Source organism: Nerophis lumbriciformis, linkage group LG15, assembly GCF_033978685.3.
Source record: "Nerophis lumbriciformis linkage group LG15, RoL_Nlum_v2.1, whole genome shotgun sequence".
Taxonomy (NCBI): Eukaryota; Metazoa; Chordata; class Actinopteri; order Syngnathiformes; family Syngnathidae; genus Nerophis; species Nerophis lumbriciformis.
Window position 1 is genome coordinate 24,412,129 of NC_084562.2, and position 25,283 is coordinate 24,437,411.

The 25,283-nt window shown below is 37.4% G+C and overlaps 1 protein-coding gene across 1 annotated transcript in view; it reads right to left on the bottom strand.

Annotated features, from left to right (window-relative positions):
* LOC133615853 (protein diaphanous homolog 3-like) overlaps nt 1-25,283 on the bottom strand; it is a 394,852-nt gene that overhangs the window by 331,920 nt on the left and 37,649 nt on the right. Inside the window, exons 4-6 of the mRNA XM_061974703.2 lie at nt 20,351-20,533; nt 14,862-14,966; nt 7,562-7,692 (exon numbers count right to left, since the gene is read on the bottom strand). Of these exons, the coding sequence (XP_061830687.2) occupies nt 7,562-7,692; nt 14,862-14,966; nt 20,351-20,533 (419 nt within the window). The remainder of the gene's footprint in view (nt 1-7,561; nt 7,693-14,861; nt 14,967-20,350; nt 20,534-25,283) is intronic.

A 25,283-nucleotide genomic window follows, 5' to 3' on the forward strand; every position in this document is an offset into this window, starting at 1 on the left:
GTTGTTTTTTAGTAATAGTAGGTGCATGTGTGTTGATGTGTTGTTTTTTTAGTAATAGTAGGTGCATGTGTGTTGATTTCTTGTGTATTCTCTAGTAATAGTAGGTGCATGTGTGTTGATTTGTTATGTATTCTTTAGTAATAGTAAGTGCATGTGTGTTGATGTGTTGTTTTTTAGTAATAGTAGGTGCATGTGTGTTGATGTGTTTTTTTAGTAATAGTAGGTGCATGTGTGTTGATGTGTTGTTTTTTTAGTAATAGTAGGTGCATGTGTGTTGATTTGTTGTGTATTCTCTAGTAATAGTAGGTGCATGTGTGTTGATGTGTTGTTTTTTTAGTAATAGTAGGTGCATGTGTGTTGATGTGTTTTTTTAGTAATAGTAGGTGCATGTGTGTTGATGTGTTGTTTTTTTAGTAATAGTAGGTGCATGTGTGTTGATTTGTTGTGTATTCTCTAGTAATAGTAGGTGCATGTGTGTTGATGTGTTGTTTTTTTAGTAATAGTAGGTGCATGTGTGTTGATGTGTTGTTTTTTAGTAATAGTAGGTGCATGTGTGTTGATGTGTTGTTTTTTTAGTAATAGTAGGTGCATGTGTGTTGATTTCTTGTGTATTCTCTAGTAATAGTAGGTGCATGTGTGTTGATTTGTTATGTATTCTTTAGTAATAGTAAGTGCATGTGTGTTGATGTGTTGTTTTTTAGTAATAGTAGGTGCATGTGTGTTGATGTGTTTTTTTAGTAATAGTAGGTGCATGTGTGTTGATGTGTTGTTTTTTTAGTAATAGTAGGTGCATGTGTGTTGATTTGTTGTGTATTCTCTAGTAATAGTAGGTGCATGTGTGTTGATGTGTTGTTTTTTTAGTAATAGTAGGTGCATGTGTGTTGATGTGTTGTGTATTCTCTAGTAATAGTAGGTGCATGTGTGTTGATTTGTTGTGTATTCTCTAGTAATAGTAGGTGCATGTGTGTTGATTTGTTATGTATTCTTTAGTAATAGTAGGTGCATGTGTGTTGATTTGTTATGTATTCTTTAGTAATAGTAGGTGCATGTGTGTTGATTTGTTGTTTTTTAGTAATAGTAGGTGCATTTGTGTTGATTTGTTGTGTGTTTTAGTAATAGTAGGTGCATGTGTGTTGATGTGTTGTTTTTTTAGTAATAGTAGGTGCATGTGTGTTGATTTGTTGTGTATTCTCTAGTAATAGTAGGTGCATGTGTGTTGATTTTGTTATGTATTCTTTAGTAATAGTAGGTGCATGTGTGTTGATTTGTTGTTTTTTTAGTAATAGTAGGTGCATTTGTGTTGATTTGTTCTGTTTTTAGTAATAGTAGGTGCATGTGTGTTGATTTGGTCTGTGTTTTTAGTAATAGTAGGTGCATGTGTGTTGATGTGTTGTTTTTTTTAGTAATAGTAGGTGCATGTGTGTTGATGTGTTGTTTTTTAGTAATAGTAGGTGCATGTGTGTTGATTTGTTGTGTATTCTCTAGTAATAGTAGGTGCATGTGTGTTGATTTTGTTATGTATTCTTTAGTAATAGTAGGTGCATGTGTGTTGATTTGTTGTTTTTTAGTAATAGTAGGTGCATGTGTGTTGATTTGTTGTTGTTTTAGTAATAGTAGGTGCATCTGTGTTTATTTGTTGTTGTTTTAGTAATAGTAGGTGCATCTGTGTTTATTTGTTGTTGCTTTAGTAATAGTAGGTGCATCTGTGTTTATTTGTTGTCTATTCTTTAGTAATAGTAGGTGCATGTGTGTAGATTTGTTGTTTTTTAGTAATAGTAGGTGCATGTGTGTTGATTTGTTGTGTATTCTCTAGTAATAGTAGGTGCATGTGTGTTGATGTGTTGTTTTTTTTAGTAATAGTAGGTGCATGTGTGTTGATGTGTTGTTTTTTAGTAATAGTAGGTGCATGTGTGTTGATTTGTTGTGTATTCTCTAGTAATAGTAGGTGCATGTGTGTTGATTTGTTGTGTATTCTCTAGTAATAGTAGGTGCATTTGTGTTGATTTGTTCTGTGTTTTTAGTAATAGTAGGTGCATGTGTGTTGATTTGTTGTTTTTTAGTAATAGTAGGTGCATTTGTGTTGATTTGTTCTGTGTTTTTAGTAATAGTAGGTGCATGTGTGTTGATGTGTTGTTTTTTAGTAATAGTAGGTGCATGTGTGTTGATGTGTTGTTTTTTTAGTAATAGTAGGTGCATGTGTGTTGATTTCTTGTGTATTCTCTAGTAATAGTAGGTGCATGTGTGTTGATTTGTTATGTATTCTTTAGTAATAGTAAGTGCATGTGTGTTGATGTGTTGTTTTTTAGTAATAGTAGGTGCATGTGTGTTGATGTGTTTTTTTAGTAATAGTAGGTGCATGTGTGTTGATGTGTTGTTTTTTTAGTAATAGTAGGTGCATGTGTGTTGATTTGTTCTGTGTTTTTGGTAATAGTAGGTGCATGTGTGTTGATGTGTTGTTTTTTTAGTAATAGTAAGTGCATGTGTGTTGATTTGTTATCGCTTTAGTAATAGTAGGTGCATATGTGTTGATGTGTTGTTGTTTTAGTAATAGTAGGTGCATGTGTGTTGATTTGTTGTGTATTCTCTAGTAATAGTAGGTGCATGTGTGTTGATTTTGTTATGTATTCTTTAGTAATAGTAGGTGCATGTGTGTTGATTTGTTGTTTTTTTAGTAATAGTAGGTGCATTTGTGTTGATTTGTTCTGTTTTTAGTAATAGTAGGTGCATGTGTGTTGATTTGGTCTGTGTTTTTAGTAATAGTAGGTGCATGTGTGTTGATGTGTTGTTTTTTTTAGTAATAGTAGGTGCATGTGTGTTGATGTGTTGTTTTTTAGTAATAGTAGGTGCATGTGTGTTGATTTGTTGTGTATTCTCTAGTAATAGTAGGTGCATGTGTGTTGATTTTGTTATGTATTCTTTAGTAATAGTAGGTGCATGTGTGTTGATTTGTTGTTTTTTAGTAATAGTAGGTGCATTTGTGTTTTGTTAAGTGTTTTTAGTAATAGTAGGTGCATGTGTGTTGATTTGTTGTCGCTTTAGTAGTAGTAGGTGCATATGTGTTGATTAGTTGTTGTTTTAGTAATAGTAGGTGCATCTGTGTTTATTTGTTGTTGTTTTAGTAATAGTAGGTGCATCTGTGTTTATTTGTTGTTGCTTTAGTAATAGTAGGTGCATCTGTGTTTATTTGTTGTCTATTCTTTAGTAATAGTAGGTGCATGTGTGTAGATTTGTTGTTTTTTAGTAATAGTAGGTGCATGTGTGTTGATTTGTTGTGTATTCTCTAGTAATAGTAGGTGCATGTGTGTTGATGTGTTGTTTTTTTTAGTAATAGTAGGTGCATGTGTGTTGATGTGTTGTTTTTTAGTAATAGTAGGTGCATGTGTGTTGATTTGTTGTGTATTCTCTAGTAATAGTAGGTGCATGTGTGTTGATTTGTTGTGTATTCTCTAGTAATAGTAGGTGCATTTGTGTTGATTTGTTCTGTGTTTTTAGTAATAGTAGGTGCATGTGTGTTGATTTGTTGTTTTTTAGTAATAGTAGGTGCATTTGTGTTGATTTGTTCTGTGTTTTTAGTAATAGTAGGTGCATGTGTGTTGATGTGTTGTTTTTTAGTAATAGTAGGTGCATGTGTGTTGATGTGTTGTTTTTTTAGTAATAGTAGGTGCATGTGTGTTGATTTCTTGTGTATTCTCTAGTAATAGTAGGTGCATGTGTGTTGATTTGTTATGTATTCTTTAGTAATAGTAAGTGCATGTGTGTTGATGTGTTGTTTTTTAGTAATAGTAGGTGCATGTGTGTTGATGTGTTTTTTTAGTAATAGTAGGTGCATGTGTGTTGATGTGTTGTTTTTTTAGTAATAGTAGGTGCATGTGTGTTGATTTGTTCTGTGTTTTTGGTAATAGTAGGTGCATGTGTGTTGATGTGTTGTTTTTTTAGTAATAGTAAGTGCATGTGTGTTGATTTGTTATCGCTTTAGTAATAGTAGGTGCATATGTGTTGATGTGTTGTTGTTTTAGTAATAGTAGGTGCATCTGTGTTTATTTGTTGTCGTGTTAGTAATAGTAGGTGCATGTGTGTTGATTTGTTGTCGTTTTAGTAATAGTAGGTGCATGTGTGTTGATTTGATGTAGTTTTAGTAATAGTAGGTGCATGAATGTTGATTTGTTGTTTTTTTTAGTAGTAGTAGGTGCATGTGTGTTGATTTGTTCTGTGTTGTTGGTAATAGTAGGTGCATGTGTGTTGATTTGTTGTGTATTCTCTAGTAATAGTAGGTGCATTTGTGTTGATTTGTTCTGTGTTTTTAGTAATAGTAGGTGCATGTGTGTTGATTTGTTGTTTTTTAGTAATAGTAGGTGCATTTGTGTTGATTTGTTCTGTGTTTTTAGTAATAGTAGGTGCATGTGTGTTGATGTGTTGTTTTTTAGTAATAGTAGGTGCATGTGTGTTGATGTGTTGTTTTTTTAGTAATAGTAGGTGCATGTGTGTTGATTTCTTGTGTATTCTCTAGTAATAGTAGGTGCATGTGTGTTGATTTGTTATGTATTCTTTAGTAATAGTAAGTGCATGTGTGTTGATGTGTTGTTTTTTAGTAATAGTAGGTGCATGTGTGTTGATGTGTTTTTTTAGTAATAGTAGGTGCATGTGTGTTGATGTGTTGTTTTTTTAGTAATAGTAGGTGCATGTGTGTTGATTTGTTGTGTATTCTCTAGTAATAGTAGGTGCATGTGTGTTGATGTGTTGTTTTTTTAGTAATAGTAGGTGCATGTGTGTTGATGTGTTGTTTTTTAGTAATAGTAGGTGCATGTGTGTTGTGTTGTTTTTTTAGTAATAGTAGGTGCATGTGTGTTGATTTCTTGTGTATTCTCTAGTAATAGTAGGTGCATGTGTGTTGATTTGTTATGTATTCTTTAGTAATAGTAAGTGCATGTGTGTTGATGTGTTGTTTTTTAGTAATAGTAGGTGCATGTGTGTTGATGTGTTTTTTTAGTAATAGTAGGTGCATGTGTGTTGATGTGTTGTTTTTTTAGTAATAGTAGGTGCATGTGTGTTGATTTGTTGTGTATTCTCTAGTAATAGTAGGTGCATGTGTGTTGATGTGTTGTTTTTTTAGTAATAGTAGGTGCATGTGTGTTGATGTGTTGTGTATTCTCTTGTAATAGTAGGTGCATGTGTGTTGATTTGTTGTGTATTCTCTAGTAATAGTAGGTGCATGTGTGTTGATTTGTTATGTATTCTTTAGTAATAGTAGGTGCATGTGTGTTGATTTGTTATGTATTCTTTAGTAATAGTAGGTGCATGTGTGTTGATTTGTTGTTTTTTAGTAATAGTAGGTGCATTTGTGTTGATTTGTTGTGTGTTTTAGTAATAGTAGGTGCATGTGTGTTGATGTGTTGTTTTTTTAGTAATAGTAGGTGCATGTGTGTTGATTTGTTGTGTATTCTCTAGTAATAGTAGGTGCATGTGTGTTGATTTTGTTATGTATTCTTTAGTAATAGTAGGTGCATGTGTGTTGATTTGTTGTTTTTTTAGTAATAGTAGGTGCATTTGTGTTGATTTGTTCTGTTTTTAGTAATAGTAGGTGCATGTGTGTTGATTTGGTCTGTGTTTTTAGTAATAGTAGGTGCATGTGTGTTGATGTGTTGTTTTTTTTAGTAATAGTAGGTGCATGTGTGTTGATGTGTTGTTTTTTAGTAATAGTAGGTGCATGTGTGTTGATTTGTTGTGTATTCTCTAGTAATAGTAGGTGCATGTGTGTTGATTTTGTTATGTATTCTTTAGTAATAGTAGGTGCATGTGTGTTGATTTGTTGTTTTTTAGTAATAGTAGGTGCATTTGTGTTGATTTGTTAAGTGTTTTTAGTAATAGTAGGTGCATGTGTGTTGATTTGTTGTCGCTTTAGTAGTAGTAGGTGCATATGTGTTGATTAGTTGTTGTTTTAGTAATAGTAGGTGCATCTGTGTTTATTTGTTGTTGTTTTAGTAATAGTAGGTGCATCTGTGTTTATTTGTTGTTGCTTTAGTAATAGTAGGTGCATCTGTGTTTATTTGTTGTCTATTCTTTAGTAATAGTAGGTGCATGTGTGTAGATTTGTTGTTTTTTAGTAATAGTAGGTGCATGTGTGTTGATTTGTTGTTTTTTAGTAATAGTAGGTGCAATTGTGTTGATTTGTTCTGTGTTTTTAGTAATAGTAGGTGCATGTGTGTTGATGTGTTGATTTTTTAGTAATAGTAAGTGCATGTGTGTTGATTTGTTGTCGCTTTAGTAGTAGTAGGTGCATATGTAATGATTTGTTGTTGTTTTAGTAATAGTAGGTGCATCTGTGTTTATTTGTTGTTGTTTTAGTAATAGTAGGTGCATGTGTGTTGATTTGTTGTCGTTTTAGTAATAGTAGGTGCATGTGTGTTGATTTGTTGTCATTTTAGTAATAGTAGGTGCATGTGTGTTGATTTGATGTCGTTTTAGTAATAGTAGGTGCATGAATGTTGATTTGTTGTTTTTTTTAGTAGTAGTAAGTGCATGTGTGTTGATTTGTTGTGTATTATTTAGTAATAGTAGGTGCATGTGTGTTGATTTGTTGTTTTTTAGTAATAGTAGGTGCATTTGTGTTGATTTGTTCTGTGTTTTTAGTAATAGTAGGTGCATGTGTGTTGATGTGTTCTTTTTTTTAGTAATAGTAAGTGCATGTGTGTTGATTTGTTGTGTATTCTCTAGTAATAGTAGGTGCATGTGTGTTGATTTGTTGTGCATTATCTAGTAATAGTAGGTGCACGTGTGTTGATTTTGTTATGTATTCTTTAGTAATAGTAGGTGCATGTGTGTTGATTTGTTGTTTTTTAGTAATAGTAGGTGCATTTGTGTTGATTTGTTCTGTGTTTTTAGTAATAGTAGGTGCATGTGTGTTGATGTGTTGTTTTTTTAGTAATAGTAGGTGCATGTGTGTTGATTTGTTGTCGCTTTAGTAGTAGTAGGTGCATATGTGTTGATTTGTTGTTTTTTAGTAATAGTAGGTGCATGTGTGTTGATTTGTTCTGTGTTTTTAGTAATAGTAGGTGCATGTGTGTTGATGTGTTGTTTTTTAGTAATAGTAGGTGCATGTGTGTTGATTTGTTCTGTGTTTTTAGTAATAGTAGGTGCATGTGTGTTGATTTGTTGTGTATTCTCTAGTAATAGTAGGTGCATGTGTGTTGATTTGTTGTGTATTCTCTAGTAATAGTAGGTGCAAGTGTGTTAATTTGTTGTGTATTCTTTAGTAATAGTAGGTGCATGTGTGTTGATTTGTTTTTTTAGTAATAGTAGGTGCATGTGTGTTGATTTGTTTTTTTAGTAATAGTAGGTGCATGTGTGTTGACTTATTTTTTTAGCAATAGTAGGTGCATGCGTGTTGATTTGTGTTTTTTTAGTATTAGTAGGTGCATGTGTGTTGTTCTGTTGTGTTTTGTAGTAGTTTTCTAAATACGTGATATGAGAAAATGGTGAGAATCAAGTGCTGTCAAATAATTACAACTTACAGATCTGAGGCAATAAGTGGGCTAACAAATGTCAATATTAGGATGTGTGGTACCTGACAGGGTTGCTGGTCAGTGAGACTCGCAGAGAATCCAGACAAGCAAACAGACGTTCTTCCATCACTCCTGACTTGAGTTCTCCCAGGAATTCCTGGGGAGATATCTGATAGCTGCTTTTTAAGCTGCCCTGGAGGGGAAAAAAAAAAAATCATATTTTGTAGTAGCCAGTAGAAAAGTAATATACAAGCAGTCCTCCTTTTACATGCGGTGACAAACGCACCCATTAAAAACAATACATAAATAAACCATAAGTCCCAAACTTGCTGTAGAACTATTTACAGCACGAAAGAACGCAGTATATTCCTTAGAGGCCTTTTTACTATACTTTCCACCAAATACCACCAGAAACTACCCAGGTAAATGAAGATCTGGTGGGACTTTGGAATGTTCTCCAGGAAATATCTCCTGTCGAACGCTGATTGGTTATGTTTATTCATTTTTACAAACTTAATAATAATAGATTAGAGTCATATAAAGATTTTTTAGCGACACTTTTAAAGGGGAACTGTTGGAATAATTGTTTGTAAGTTATCACAAAAGAAACGTATTATGAATGCTGTCTTTCGAGGCCTAACAAGAGGAAGAAGGCTCGTGAAACGCCACTGTGATTTCAACACGGACAGATGGCAGGATCTGCTCAACTTCCAGAGGAACTCTCTTTGAAGTGTTAAACGAACTCTCTCTGAAGTATTTCACAAACTCTCTTCCAACTGTTTGGTGACCGAGGTCAACGCTGTTTACGACCCGCTGCCCTCTTGAAGTCACTGTGGTCAGGAGACGGGAGGGGTTATCCATTGTCCTCCAACACCTGCCCCAGCTGGATCCAGGAAGAGCCCAAGCCCGAGAAATCCTCTTCTTGGACTTCAAAGCGACCGAAAACAATGACTCTTTTACACACTTACCATTCCTGCTGTGACATGTGTTGGTGCGTGAACATTGAACATCTGAATAAAGGAGGTGACGAAAACCTTCTTCTTCAGAGCGTGGTGCAGGACTGTGCAGAGAGTGCAGTGGCCATGTCTCTCCTCAATATTGAGTCCAAATTGAATTCTGTCTCTGTTTGATTCCTTGCCTTTTGTCTTGTTTAATAGATGTCCTGTGTTTGAACGTGACAGGAACATTATCACAATTTCAGAAGGGTTCAAACCATTAAAAATCAGTTCCCAGTGGCTTATTTTATTTTTCGAAGTTTTTTTCAAAATTTTACCCATCACGCAATATCCTTAAAAAAAAGCTTCAAAGTGCCTGATTTTAACCATCGTTATATACACCCGTCCATTTTCCTGTGACGTCACATAGTGAAGCCAACACAAACAAACATGGCTCATAGAACAGCAAGCTATAGCGACATTAGCTCGGATTCAGACTCGGATTTCAGCGGCTTAAGCGATCCAACAGATTACGCATGTATTGAAACAGATGGTTGTAGTGTGGAGGCAGGTAGCGAAAACAAAATTGAAGAAGAAACTGAAGCTATTGAGCCATATCGGTTTGAACCGTATGCAAGCGAAACCGACGAAAACGACACGACAGCCAGCGACACGGGAGAAAGCGAGGACGAATTCGGCGATCGCCTTCTAACCAACGATTGGTATGTGTTTGTTTGGCATTAAAGGAAACTAACAACTATGAACTAGGTTTACAGCATATGAAATACATTTGGCAACAACATGCACTTTGAGAGTGCAGACAGCCCAGTTTTCATCAATTAATATATTCTGTAGACATACCCTCATCCGCGCTCTTTTCCTGAAAGCTGATCTGTCCAGTTTTGGAGTTGAAGTCAGCAGGCCAGGGAAGCTAGGGTCGATATTCTTCTCTTGATCATCTTCGGTGGCATAAGGGACGGTGTGAGCCAAGACATCCAGGGGGTTTAGCTCGCTCGTCTGCGGGAACAAACTGCCGCCGTTGCTTGCCGTGCTACCGAGGTCCTTTGTCCCTGAATTGCTCACACACTCCGGCAGATTCAATGGGGGTCTGGCGGCAGATTTCTTTGACTTTATGGTTGGAAATGCATCTGCTTTGAGTGTCGCAGGATATCCACACATTCTTGCCATCTCTGTCGTAGCATAGCTTTCGTCGGTAAAGTGTGCGGAACAAATTTCTTGCCACTTTGGCATCTTTGGGCCACTGGTGCAACTTGAATCCGTCCCTGTTCGTGTTGTTACACCCTCCGACAACACACCGACGAGGCATGATGTCTCCAAGGTACGGAAAACAGTCGAAAAAACGGAAAATAACAGAGCTGATTTGACTCGGTGTTTGAGAAAATGGCGGATTGCTTCCCGATCCGAGAGCGAATAATAGAAAGGCGTTTAATTCGCCAAAATTCACCCATTTAGAGTTCGGAAATCGGTTAAAAAAATATATGGTCTTTTTTCTGCAACATCAAGGTATATATTGACGCTTACATAGGTCTGGTGATAATGTTCCCCTTTAAACGTATTTGCAGAGGAATATTCAGTATTCAGCCCATATTCGAAGTTGCGCCTCCAGCTGCTCACTGGGACTCTGCAACCTTGTTTGATATTGGATAAATGTGAAATAAAAGGAGGCAGTAAAAGTGCAGTTCCCCTTTAAAAGGTGCTTGATTGGGAAAAAAAAAAAAAAAAAAAAAAAAAAAAAAAAGGTTTTGTTTGGTTCAAGACCAATTGTTAAGACACAAGAAAACAATTAAGACATTTAATAATCAACAACCAAGTGCTAAAGGACCGGAGTTCATCCAAGCGCAACGCATTTATTTTGGTTTTTTTTGCATTGGAGCACTGGGAGGTTTATGTCAACAAGAAAAAATATATTGCAGCACTGCTGACCACTTTTTTGGTGGTTTTCTACCACTCTTCTATTTTCAATACAAATAAAGTACAAAACAGGGTTGGACGATAATTGCAAAAATACAGTATTTTTCGGACTATAAGGCGCACGCTAGAGATGCGCGGATAGGCAATTATTTAATCCGCAACCGCATCAGAAAGTCGTCAACCATCCGCCATCCACCCGATGTAACATTTGATCAGAACCGCACCCGCCCGCACCCGCCCGCACCCGCCCGTTGTTATACATCTAATATAGACGATGCAAGGCATTAGTGAGGTTATAAAGCTTTTGCCTGTTAAAGAAAGGAGACTGATCCAATGCAGCACAGACATTCGCGTGCCACGCTGTCACGACCCAGACGCACACCAGTGCGCAATCATATGGGAGCCGCGCTGAGCGCACCTCCAAGCGCGTCTCGCTGCCGGCGACGGCCGGGTATGGGCCCGACGCTCCAGCGCCATCCATTTTCAGGGCTAGTTGATTCGGCAGGTGGGTTGTTACACACTCCTTAGCGGGTTCCGACTTCCATGGCCACCGTCCTGCTGTCTATATCAACCAGGGTGAGCCCCACCCCTTTCGTGAGCGCACTGCGCGCGGAGTGACCCCTGTTACGCGCCCCCGGCAACAGGGGTGGCGGGCAGGTAAGCTGCGCGGGCGGTTATCCGCGGCGAAGGCGGACGAGGCGGGGTGTCGGTGCGGTGGGCGCGGTGGTGACCCTGGACGTGCGTCGGGCCCTTCTCGCGGATCGCCTCAGCTACGGCTCCCGGTGGGGCCCTCTCGGGGGAAGGGGCCTCGGTCCCGGACCCCGGCGAGGCGTCCCTTCTCCGCTCCGTAAAAGTGTCCATCTCTTTTTTTTTTTTTCTTCTGTTGTGGCAATGCTGCAGGTGCCTGCTCGTTTTTCGTATGTGGGTAACAACATTTAACTATGTATATATATTTCCCAATTGGTTTAACTGCCACCCGCCTGAATCTATTTAAAATCTAATTTTTTTTTATTTCAACCGCCCGACCCGACCCGACCCGCGGATAAAATCTATTTTTTTTTTTTTTCATCCGCCCGATCCGCGGATAATCCGCGGACTCCGCGGTTGTGCCCGCAAACCGCGCATCTCTAGCGCACGCAAAATCCTTACATTTCCTAAAAAAATCGACAGTGCGGCATAATTCTGGTTGTGCTTACTGACCTAATTGCTACATAAGAGATACGTGCAGACTGCAATATGATGGCAGTAAACAACACCAAAACTTTAATTGTTCCATTGAGAATAGAGAACATTACACACAGCGCTCAAAAATTTGTCAAAATGTTTTTAGTACGACTTCGGTAAGCTATGAAGACGCACCGCTTGATGGATTGTCGGCGCATTAAACATACGAGTATTATTATGGTGCGTGTAAGAATCGCAAAATGACAACTTTGAGCAGACATTATCTGGCGTTTTGTTTTGCAATATTATGCAAAAGCAACTTTTCTTACCTTCTGGTACCTGCTGATCTATATTTGGGATCTGCATTAGTCTTGGAAATGTGCGCGAGTCCGCAATTGTAGTCCATGCATAAGCTTCTTCTTTTTCTCTATCTTCTTGTTATGGGACATTCATCCTCTGCTGTTGCCATTTCTAATATAAAGTAGTGTAAAGTTCTTACTTTAATTCAACCCTTAACTCAACAATGAGTAGATAGATGAGTGTTATGTGTGTGTATATGTGTAAATAAATGAACACTGAAATTCAAGTATATATATATATATATATACACATATAATAAAATATATATATATATATATATATATATATATATATATATATAGCTAGAATTCACTGAACGTCAAGTATTTGTTATATATATATATATATATATATATATATATATGAAATACTTGACTTGGTGAATTCTAGCTGTAAATATACTCCTCCCCTTTTAGCCACGCCCCCCTTCCACCCCGACCACGCCCACCCCCCTCCCCCTACCTCCCGGAAATCGGAGGTCTCAAGGTTGGCAAGTATGAACTGTGGTGACATCCAAAACATTTTTTTTTCCCACCGTCACAAGCTCAGGAAGTTGCATGCATATTGCACGGCCCATTAATCTATTTTTTTCCCGATTATACAGTACAGGCCAAAAGTTTGGACACACCTTCTTATTCAATGTGTTTGCTTTATTTTCATGACTATTTACATTGTAGATTGTCACATCAAAACTATGAATGAACACATGTGGAGTTACGTACTTGACACATACCTGCCAACTTTTGAAATCAGAAAAACCTAGTAGCCAGGGTCCAAGGGCCGCAGGCCCCGGTAGGTCCAGGACAAAGTCCTGGTGGAGGGTTCAGGGCTTCGCCCCCCGACGCAAAATGATTATTAGCATTCAGACAGGTTAAAATGTTGCTAAAACCATCACTTTTCTATCAGTCACAGTGACTTTTCAAAACAAAAATATTACAGCAAAAATCATATGGGTTGATTGACATGTTTATTCTGTAAACTAACTTCAATAGTTTGAAATTATTTTGACAGTTAATGCCAGTTATCCTGTCAACCTTTCACAAGACTTCAATTTGTTAATTGAAAGTATAAACAGTATAAACACTTTTTACAGTAAACAAATGGTAAAACAGTACTAAACAATTGCATTAAAAAAAAAATTGGTGTCATTATTAACTTTCTGTCCAAGCTTGTATAATCTACTGCCTTGTTCCATTGTAAAAAATATTCTGTGCCTAAAATTCACATTTCTATCACAATTATCATACTGTAAACATGGTAAGCTAACTTCATTAAAATTAATAGTCCTGTCAATAGCATGGAATTACAATTCAAATGTAGTTTTTTTGTAAGCCTTTCAAAAGAATTCAAAATATGAAAAATTAATTTAAGCCATCAGACACTTGAAAAGTGGCACATCACATCTCTGATGTAATCATTTTAACTTTTCAACAGAAATAGCACTGCAAAAATATTAAGGACATACTTCTGTATTTTGGTAGTTATGCTGTCAACATTTAACAAGATTTCTTCAACTTGGACTTGAAAGCATAAATAGTATAAACACTTTTAACAGTATAACAGTACTAAACTATTCCAATAGATAACATTCGTGTCATTACCTTTTTGTGGCTAAAATCCAAATTTATTCTATCAGATTGATCATACTGCAAAAATGATATGGTAACTTTATGATAAGTTTACTTGAAGTGGCATAAAACACTGAAAGTGATTGTTCCTATAACCCCTTTGTTTCAAATGTTTGTTCCACTTGTGGCAGTCGGGCACCAGCATACCGTCTTTGACAACTTGAAGTGGCATAAAACACTGAAAGTGATTGTTCCTATAACCCCTTTGTTTTAAATGTTTTATGCCACTTCAAGTTGTCAAAGACGTGCTGTGAAATACAGCCGACAGGATTGCGCACCAAACACGAAGCAAGGCCAAAGCGCATGCATGGTGCAGGAGAACAAAGGACTTCTTTCATTTAAGGTTTGTGATAAACCATCAAACTCATTCGTTAAAAGGACTCTATAGTAATATAAAGCGAGTTTTTCTGGACATTATCATGCAAGAAAAGTTTATTTTTGGGACCGCGATCACCGCGTAATGATTTTTAAAGGTTGCATTACAAACATTTAACTGTCCCATGTGATCAGCCAGTGCGATTGGAAGTCCATGCTCAATTATTGCCTCCGTAAATAAAACTTCGGCATTCATCACATCCAAAGAATCTGTTTGGGCGACGAAAAACGTTGAAAGTTTTCCACTTGTATCGCTAGCAACGGCATTAGACTTGTGTTTTTTTTGTCCCAACGTGGTCTTTTACATCGCTAATTCCTCCGTGTCCGATCGAAAAATCTTGTCTGCACAAGGTGCAATTCGCGTAGTTTTCACCCTTTTTTTTTTTTTAATTAATGAAAAAACGTATTTTTTATAACTGCAACCGTAACCCGGAATAGGTTGATGAAAACCGTACTAATTACGGGAAAACCGGAGTAGTTGGCAGGTATGTTGACAAAAAAAAGGTGAAATAACTGAAAACATGTTTTATATTCTAGTTTCTTCAAAATAGCCACCCTTTGCTCTGATTACTGTTTTGCACACTCTTGGCATTCTCTCAATGAGCTTCAAGCACATTTGTGAAGTGAAAACCATTTCAGGTGACTACCTCTTGAAGCTGTTTTCAGTTATTTCACCTATTTTTGTTAAGTACATAACTCCACATGTGTTCATTCATAGATTTGATGTGACAATCTACAATGTGAATAGTCATGCAAATAAAGAAATCGCATTGAATGAGAAGGTGTGTCCAAACGTTTGGCCTGTACTGTAAATTCATCATTGTGAGAAGCCGTAACCGAAATCCAAACCAAAATGTGATTAATTGTCCAGCCCTAGTACAAATTACATTTTACAGACCTTTACTAGTATTATTATTATTATTATTATTGCATCCTGTGTGCGTTCAGCACAGGTTGAAAAAACATACCGTTTTTGAAGCAGTACAAACATACTGCATGACCATTTCTCTTTTTGTACTCAAGTCCTTGTCTCTCAAGGGCGTCTTTTTTTCTTCGTTCAAGTTCATGTCCTCCTGAAATCAAAATGAAAAGGAAAAGCATTCAATTGTTTTGTTTGTACCATACCCTAGGCAACCGGGCTTTCCAGAATAATAGTCAAAGCAAGCAAACATCCAATGCATCAGAAAGCATATATAAAATATAATAGGGATAATTATGTTTTTAAGTAATTACAAAATGTACAAACCCTGTTTCCATATGAGTTGGGAAATTGTGTTAGATATAAACGGAATACAATGATTTGCAAATCCTTTTCAACCCATATTCAGTTGAATATGCTACAAAGACAACATATTTGATGTTCAAACTGATAAAAAAAACATTTGTTTTGCAAATAATCATTAACTTTGGAATTTGATGCCAGCAACACGTGACAAAGAAGTTGGGAAAGGTGGCAATAAATACTGATAAAGTTGAGGAATGCTCATCAAACACTTATTTGGAACATCCCACAGGTGTGCAGGCAAATTGGGAACAGGTGGGTGCCATGATTGGGTATAAAAGTACATTCAATTAAATGCTCAGTCATTCACAAACAAGGATGGGGCGAGGGTCACCACTTTGTCAACAAATGCGTGAGCAAATTGTTGAACAGTTTAAGAAACAACTTTCTCAACCAGCTATTGCAAGGAATTTAGGGATTTCACCATCTACGGTCCGTAATATCATCAAAGGGTTCAGAGAATCTGGAGAAATCACTGCACGTAAGCAGCTAAGCCCGTGACCTTTGATCCCTCAGGCTGTACTGCATCAACAAGCGACATCAGTGTGTAAAGGATATCACCACATGGGCTCAGGAACACTTCAGAAACCCACTGTCAGTAACTACATCTGTAAGTGCAGGTTAAAACTCTCCTATGCAAGGCAAAAACCGTTTATCAACAACACCCAGAAACGCCGTCAGCTTCGCTAGGCCTGAGCTCATTTAAGATGGACTGGTACAAAGTGGAAAAGTGTTCTGTGGTCTGACGAGTCCACATTTCAAATTGTTTTTGGAAACTGTGGACGTCGTGTCCTCCGGACCAAAGAGGAAAAGAACCATCCGGATTGTTATAGGCGCAAAGTGTAAAAGCCAGCATGTGTGATGGTATGGGGGTGTATTAGTGCCCAAGACATGGGTAACTTACACACCTGTGAAGGCGCCATTAATGCTGAAAAGTACATACAGGTTTTGGAGCAACATATGTTGCCATCCAAGCAACGTTATCATAGACGCCCCTGCTTATTTCAGCAAGACAATGCCAAGCCACGTGTTACATCAACGTGGCTTCATAGTAAAAGAGTGCGGGTACTAGACTGGCCTGCCTGTAGTCCAGACCTGTCTCCCATTGAAAATGTGTGGCGCATTATGAAGCCTAAAATAGCACAACGGAGACCCCCGGACTGTTGAACAACTTAAGCTGTACATCAAGCAAGAATGGGAAAGAATTCCACCTGAGAAGCTTCAAAAATGTGTCTCCTCAGTTCCCAAACGTTTACTGAGTGTTGTCAAAAGGAAAGGCCATGTAACACAGTGGTGAACATGCCCTTTCCCAACTACTTTGGCACGTGTTGCAGCCATGAAATTCTAAGTTAATTATTATTTGCAAAAAAATAAAAATAAAGTTTATGAGTTTGAACATCAAATATGTTGTCTTTGTAGTGCATTCAATTGAATATGGGTTGAAAATGATTTGCAAATCATTGTATTCCGTTTATATTTACATCTAACACAATTTCCCAACTCATATGGAAACAGGGTTTGTATTTGGAAGGCAGCAGGAATCGCTCATAAATAAAATAAAATTAAAAAAAATTTTTTTGGACTTAAATTTGATTATAGATTAATTTGATTGTGGATATGTAACAAATTATACATTTAAGTTGCATAAATAGTTAGGGTGCACACAAAAAAAAAAAAAATCGAGTCACATCCAAACCGCAATTCTTATTCATCCCGATTCTAAAAATTGTTTCACAATTTTTCAATATTGATTTAATAAAAATAATTTTTAAAACATCCTCCAGCCACTTCATCCAGCTCCTCCCGAGGCGTTCCCAGGCCAGCCGGGAGACATAGTCTCCCAAACGTGTCCTTGGTCTTCCTCGTACTGGTCGGACGTGCCCTAAACACCCCCCGTGATGTAAAATATTATTTTTCTAAGGTTTTATTAGGGCCCGCAATGGCCCATTGCAAAAAGACTCCCACAGGGAGTCCTTATGCAATGGGACATAAGGACCTATTGAATTTCTAAGGTTTTATTATTCTTTCTTTCTTTCTTTCTTTCTTTCTTCTTCCGCCGCCTCTTTGAGCACTAATTTGACCCACTTAACATGCTTCAAAACTCACCATATTTGACCCACACATCAGGACCTGCGAAAATTGTCTTTTAATAAAAAATAAAAAAACTGCAAAAATCAAAATTGCGCTCTAGCGCCCCCTAGGAAAAAAAAAACTAGACTGCCTGTAACTCCCACTAGGAAGGTCGGAAAGACATGAAACAAAATCCTCTATGTAGGTCTGACTCAGACCTAACTTTCATAATGGTACATTCTCGGGCTAAAATCAACAGGAAGTTGGCAATTCCCCCTTCAAGACAAAAAAGTACTAAAAACAGTCACTTTTGCCTCTTTGAGCTGTAATTTGACCCCTTAAAATGCTTCAAAACTCACCAAACTGAACACACACATCAGGACTGGCTAAAACTGTGATCTAATGAAAAAACCTAACCCCAAATCTAAAAATTGTGCTTTACAGCAATTTTTTAATAAAACGCACAAAAAACTGCTCCTCGGATGACAAATCTGACAAAGCTGCCTGTAACTCCCACTGGGAAGGTCGGAGAGACATGAAACGAAAACCTCTCCGTAGGTCTCACTTAGACCTACATTTCATAAATTGACAACCCCCAGCAAAAATATACAGGAAGTTTGCTATTCCCCCTTCAACACAACATTTTTGTAAAAACCCGTCACCTTTCTTCAAACATTATCTCCTCTGAGCGCGTTTGTTGTTTCGGCTTCAAACTAACACAGGAGAGAGATTGAACCCTTCTGATTAAAAGTTCGTGAAAGAGTTGTGATACCTGCTCCGGTTTTGATTTTATGACCCTTCAAAGACCCGCTGCACTGATGCTCCTGCGGTGCTGTTTTTTTAAGATGGCTGCTCAAAAGCAGGAAGCACCAACGTGCCCACACAATGCAGACAAGGTAGGTACACTAGACAAAAGTCTTGGGACACTTCAGACTAAAAGTAGACAAAAGTATTGGGACACTTAGGACTAACACCTGCCAAATACGCGGGCCCGAACAACGCTGCTTGCAGCTTTAATTATTATTATTATTATTATTATTATTCCGCCGCCTCTTTGAGCACTAATTTGACCCACTTAACATGATTCAAAGCTCACCATATTTGACCCACACATCAGGACCTGCAAAAATTGTCTTTTAATAAAAAAAACGAACCCCAAAACTCAAAATTGCGCTCTAGCGCCCCCTAGGAGAAAAAAAAAACTAGACTGCCTGTAACTCCCACTACGAAGGTCAGAGAGACATGAAACACAATTCTCTATGTAGGTCTGACTTAGACCTAGATTTCATAAATGTACATCCTTGGGCAGAAATCAACAGGAAGTTGGCAATTCCCCCTTCAAGACAAAAAAGTACTAAAAACAGTCGCTTTTGCCTCTTTGAGCTGTAATTTTTTTATTGTTTTTTGTATACAAGCGTACATTTTTAAAGATGTTTTAGGCCATCTGCATGCAACCAGAAGTAGTTTTTCTAACCGGTTTTGAAAACGTTTATTATAGTTATTATACCAAAAGATACATTAGGAAAATCGGTTTGAATCAACAATTGTATTGAATCCGGAATCGAATTGGATCGAATCGTTAAGTGCCCAAAAATTTACACCCCGAGTAAAGAGTATAGATGTGGGGGGGGGAAAAATGTGAAGGTGTCCAGAAATTATAGATGACCAGAACTTTGGTTTTTGGAAAAATATTATAAATACAATATCTGTTTTTTACCTCTGCCAGGAGGTTCTGTAATCGTTGACGTGGGTTGGTTGTCTATTAGTTAGCAAAAATTATACCATGTTACCTTATGTTAACATTACGAGTTTCAACTTGTGTGTGTGTGTGTGTGTGTTCTTGTATTTCTACCCGTCTTGAGACATCAAGAAGAAAAAGTACCTTCCATATGAGGAGGTGTGAACAAGTGAGGACATAAATCATGGTCCCAATACGGAAAACCATTGCATCTAATAGAGAATGTCTCATTTGCACCCCTGGTGGTGAATTACATAAAAATGAGGGTGGTACCAATAAAGAGGGATTTTTCAAATTGACTGTGTGTCGGTTTTAAAAGTGCTCCCCCTCTGGTCAACATATTAAATAACAAGTGTGTGTAAACATTTTAAGTGCTCCCCTTCTGGTCAACATATGGAATAACAAGTGTGTGTAAAAAATTTGAAGTGCTCCCCCTCTGGTCAACATATGAAATAACAAGTGTGTGTAAAAATTTGAAGTGCTCCGCCTCTGGTCAACATATGAAATAACAAGTGTGTGTAAAAAATTTGAAGTGCTTTCCCTCTGGTCAACATATGTAATAAGTGTGTGTAAGAAATTGAAATGCGCCCCCTTTGGCCAAAATTATTGAAAAAAAATCAAATAAATATGTATATAGAGACATACTGTAATAACTTGAAGTAAATAATGAGGATTAAAAAACAATTACAAACAAAAAATTAAAAATATTTTTTTTTTCGAAAAGCTTACCTTTTTTTATAATTGCATAGTTTGTAGACATTATTAATGTTGTAAATACAAATCTTTATATATCTGGAAAGGGTGGTTCTAAAGAGGTAGGCATTTTTCGGAGGTCTCAAGAAGGTAAATACAAGAGTGTGTGTGAGTGTGAGCGTGAGTGTGCGTGCGGTTCAATACTAACACTTGTACCGTTACACCCCTTATGCTAACACATTTACGAGTGTCTGTGTTAGAATTAAAAACTTACAACAGCATTCTTTTTGTATCGTTTCAGTTGCACAAATTCCTCAGTAAATCTACCAAAACGTCACCGTGGAGTTATTGAGTCCGTTTAGCTGATTGGAGAGCTAGCTTCCGCAGCTAGTGGGTCCATGACCATGACTTATGTTTTGTTTGATCAGCCGTTTTACTGCCGTGTTACAGTTAATGTGTGTAAATAAGCATTTACAGAATATGTATGAGTAAATAACTCATTTTGCAACGTATATATCTGCGATTAATATAAAAACTATTTTTTTCTCCTGGAATTTAGCGCTCTAAAGTACGGAAAAAATACGGTAGTCTTATATTTGCGTTAATACGCCATTTTTGCACCTCAACAGCTCGATGGAAACCTTAATATAAGAATATCAGAATGACTTTCATACCATCATCTTTTCAAACAGTGCCAGGATTTCCTTCTCTGAAGTGATCTTGGATGAGAGTTCCACAAACTCGTGGGAGTTGGAGGACGAAAACACGGCCCAATCGGAGTGGCTGTGTTTGGCATGCGCTATGGTGGGCCGCTCCTTTTTGCTCCCCGGAATCCGAATACTGGCAAATCTGTCCAGCTGCACAAAAAAAATGGAGAAAAGGAGTCACGATATTAAAAATGCAGACACAAGTGAGTGACAAGGTGAAATAAGAGTTACGTTAGAAATAGAAACGATAATCAACAGGTTGGTGTTAACACCACAGAAAATTCAGGCAGCGCTGGAGGCCACGCCCCCTCCAGCTCCATGCGGACCTGAGTGACATTTTTGACATACTGTTCACAACATTGCCAACAGCAATGTTGTGACACTTTTAAACAGGACAATACTGCCATCTACTGTACATGCATATGTGACCCACCCATAATGTGTCACATTTTTGTGTTGATTTATTTATTTTATTTTGTGGTTTGAATTCGTTTTTGGAGCTGTCATTACACATTTATCAGTATTCACATTGGTCAGTAGGGGGCAGTAGGGCGTTTCTTCCCAATTGAATGCTATCACCTGCAGACCGGAAGTGTCTTGTCATTCTGATGAGAGCGACCAGTCTGTGAACAATTGAAACGTCCTGTGTGCTTTTTCCTCCTGTATAACAGGTTAGTTTTGGTGAATCAACTCACTGAATAATATCCATGTGATCTTTATAAGTTTAAGTACACATTCTGATGGTGGAGCATAACTCTAAAGTGTTTGTGAGTTGTAATTTGTATTTGTGAATGAATCCAGTGCACAGCTGCAGTAATCAATACAAAAAGGCGACGTGAGTGCGCAATGTTTATATAGGAACTTCTGATCCTAATTGAGACTCCCAAATTAGAGCTCCCGTTTTCTTATTGATTTTATAATGTATATTTGTATAATGTGTGTGTTCTGAAATAGTGACAGAGAATAGAACAAGGATGGCCAATTCAACCCTTAACTCAACAATGAGTAGATGAGTGTTATGTGTGTGTATATGTGTAAATAAATGAACACTGAAATTCAAGTATTTCTTTATATATATATATATATATATATATATATATATATAATGTAATAAAATATATATGTATATATATATATATATATAGCTAGAATTCACTGAAAGTCAAGTATTTCTTATATATATATATATATATATATATATATATATATATATATCTTAACCACGCCCCCCGCCCCACCCCCGACCCCCACTTCCCAATCGGAGGTCTCAAGGTTGGCAAGTATGACTGTTGCAAAGCTGTGTCATCAACACTCACAAGTATGAAACTACTTTTTTTAAAGTAATAATTTCTTATTTCAAGCATGAAAAAAAAAAAATCATGTCTCTGACACAATTGTGTCTCATAATTAAAACAGATGACAGCCAAATGGACTTTGCTGTTTTATTTTCAATGCAACAATAGAAAATACGTACTCATATAGTGCGTTATCGAATCAATTTTAAACTCCTTTTATTTGTTTTTAAATGTCTAAACAACCTCGCGCCAACCTATCTCTCCGACCTCCTTCAGCCTTACTGCCCCACCCGATCCTTAAGATCAGCCGATCAGCTGCTGTTGACGGTCCCTGACACAAGGCTGAAGCTTAGAGGTGACAGAGCTTTCGCCGCTGCTGCTCCCAAGCTCTGGAACGACCTACTTCTGAGTATTAGACAAGCCTCCTCTCTTCCTGTTTTTAAATCTCTCTTAAAAACATACTTTTATTCCATGGCTTTTAACACTGAGTGATATCCATCCTGCAATGGCGCCCCATAATACACCTGCTGTGGACCTGTTTTTATGTTTTTATTTATTCTATTTTATTTATTTATTTTTTATCGTGTTTTGTTTGTGTTGTGTTTGCTCGGTACTCGTATTATCTTTTAACCTGCCCATTGTATAGCACCTTGGCTACCCCCTGTGGTAAATATTAAATGCTTTATAAATAAAGTTGATTTGATTTGATTTATAGTAGTACAGTTGGCACAGTACAGTAAACTGACAGTTAATATTTAAACATTTAACATGTGACATTTCTAACCATTTTGAACAGAAATAGTTCATGCACATTCAGATGAATTCTTCAAAATTACAATTAAAAAAATTTTGGCCGGGGTTCCGGGCTGTATATATGCGCACTAATTGACTGAAAGAGCACGCACTTGGCGCGATGATGTCATGTTGTCGATGGAAAAATGCATTTTCAGACCATATGATTTGCCTGAGCGGCTAGTATACCCCGAGAGTAACAAGCACTTGCCTTGTTGCCTTTCCATTAAGAACAATAAATTAGTTTTTAGTATAAGTTTGCTGGTTTCAAGAAATTTATAATCATTATGTCAAGATTAACTTAATTTAAGAATATTTTTCAACATACTGAGAAAAAAGGTTTCATTTTTTTTTTCTACCAAGAAAAGTGCACTTGTTATTAGTGAGAATATACTTATTTTAAGGTATTTTTTGGGTTCTTTGAGGTTAGCTTGTTGAATTTCTATTAAAAACAATAAATTAGTTTTTAGTATAAGTAAATGTAATGCCGAGCGCATATCATTATGTCAAGATAATAGCACTAGCATTTACTTCATTTAGGAATATTTTTCAACATATTGAGCAAAAAGTTCTCTCTTTTTTTTTTTTCTACCAAGAAAAGTGCACTTGTTATTAGTGAGAATATACTTATTTTAAGGTATTTTGGGGTTCATTGAAGTAAGCAAATTTTACCTGTTTTGGAAATTCTTGACAAGCCAAATTTTCTTGTTCTATTGGCAGATAATTTTGCTTAGTTCAAATAAAATACCCCTCATTTTTGTATTTTTTCCCCCCTTATTTTGAACACTGACTTTTTGCAGTGTACTGTATATACAGGTAAAAGCCAGTAAATTAGAATATTTTGAAAAACTTGATTTATTTCAGTAATTGCATTCAAAAGGTGTAACTTGTACATTATATTTATTCATTGCACACAGACTGATGCATTCAAATGTTTATTTCATTTAATTTTGATGATTTGAAGTGGCAACAAATGAAAATCCAAAATTCCGTGAGTCACAAAATTTGAATACTACTTAAGGCTAATACAAAAAAGGGATTTTTAGAAATGTTGGCCAACTGAAAAGTATGAAAATGAAAAATATGAGCATGTACAATACTCAATACTTGGTTGGAGCTCCTTTTGCCTCAATTACTGCGTTAATGCGGCGTGGCATGGAGTCGATGAGTTTCTGGCACTGCTCAGGTGTTATGAGAGCCCAGGTTGCTCTGATAGTGGCCTTCAACTCTTCTGCGTTTTTGGGTCTGGCATTCTGCATCTTCCTTTTCACAATACCCCACAGATTTTCTATGGGGCTAAGGTCAGGGGAGTTGGCGGGCCAATTTAGAACAGAAATACCATGGTTCGTAAACCAGGCACGGGTAGATTTTGCGCTGTGTGCAGGCGCCAAGTCCTGTTGGAACTTGAAATCTCCATCTCCATAGAGCAGGTCAGCAGCAGGAAGCATGAAGTGCTCTAAAACTTGCTGGTAGACGGCTGCGTTGACCCTGGATCTCAGGAAACAGAGTGGACCGACACCAGCAGATGACATGGCACCCCAAACCATCACCCAACCATGCAAATTTTGCATTTCCTTTGGAAATCGAGGTCCCAGAGTCTGGAGGAAGACAGGAGAGGCACAGGATCCACGTTGCCTGAAGTCTAGTGTAAAGTTTCCACCATCAGTGATGGTTTGGGGTGCCATGTCATCTGCTGGTGTCGGTCCACTCTGTTTCCTGAGATCCAGGGTCAACGCAGCCGTCTACCAGCAAGTTTTAGAGCACTTCATGCTTCCTGCTGCTGACCTGCTCTATGGAGATGGAGATTTCAAGTTCCAACAGGACTTGGCGCCTGCACACAGCGCAAAATCTACCCGTGCCTGGTTTACGGACCATGGTATTTCTGTTCTAAATTGGCCCGCCAACTCCCCTGACCTTAGCCCCATAGAAAATCTGTGGGGTATTGTGAAAAGGAAGATGCAGAATGCCAGACCCAAAAACGCAGAAGAGTTGAAGGCCACTATCAGAGCAACCTGGGCTCTCATAACACCTGAGCAGTGCCAGAAACTCATCGACTCCATGCCACGCCGCATTAACGCAGTAATTGAGGCAAAAGGAGCTCCAACCAAGTATTGAGTATTGTACATGCTCATATTTTTCATTTTCATACTTTTCAGTTGGCCAACATTTCTAAAAATCCCTTTTTTGTATTAGCCTTAAGTAATATTCTAATTTTGTGACACACGGAATTTTGGATTTTCATTTGTTGCCACTTCAAATCATCAAAATTAAATGAAATAAACATTTGAATGCATCAGTCTGTGTGCAATGAATAAATATAATGTACAAGTTACACCTTTTGAATGCAATTACTGAAATAAATCAAGTTTTTCAAAATATTCTAATTTACTGGCTTTTACCTGTATATATATTTTTCATAATAATAAACGTGTTTCCTCGCGGCCTAATGTAGTTCGAGTAATTCTTATTGGCTCACCGAAAGAACCAATCACAGACCAAACAATAAATCCCTGGTGCCTAAACATAGCCAACCATAGAAAGCACCATGCAATATCCAAGCATGTGAGCACGCTTTGAGGAAAATAAAGAAAAACTGACAGAAAGAAAAAAAAAAGAAAAAAGAGGAATATTTCTATCGGCACAAAGTAGTGTTGTCCCGGTACCAATATTTTGGTACCGCTAGGGCATACTTGCCAACATTGAGACCTCCGATTTCGGGAGGTGGAGGGCGGGGAGGGGGCGTGGTTGTGGGCGGGGCGTGGTTGGGGGCGTGGTTAAGAGGGGAGGAGTATATTTACAGCTAGGATTCACCA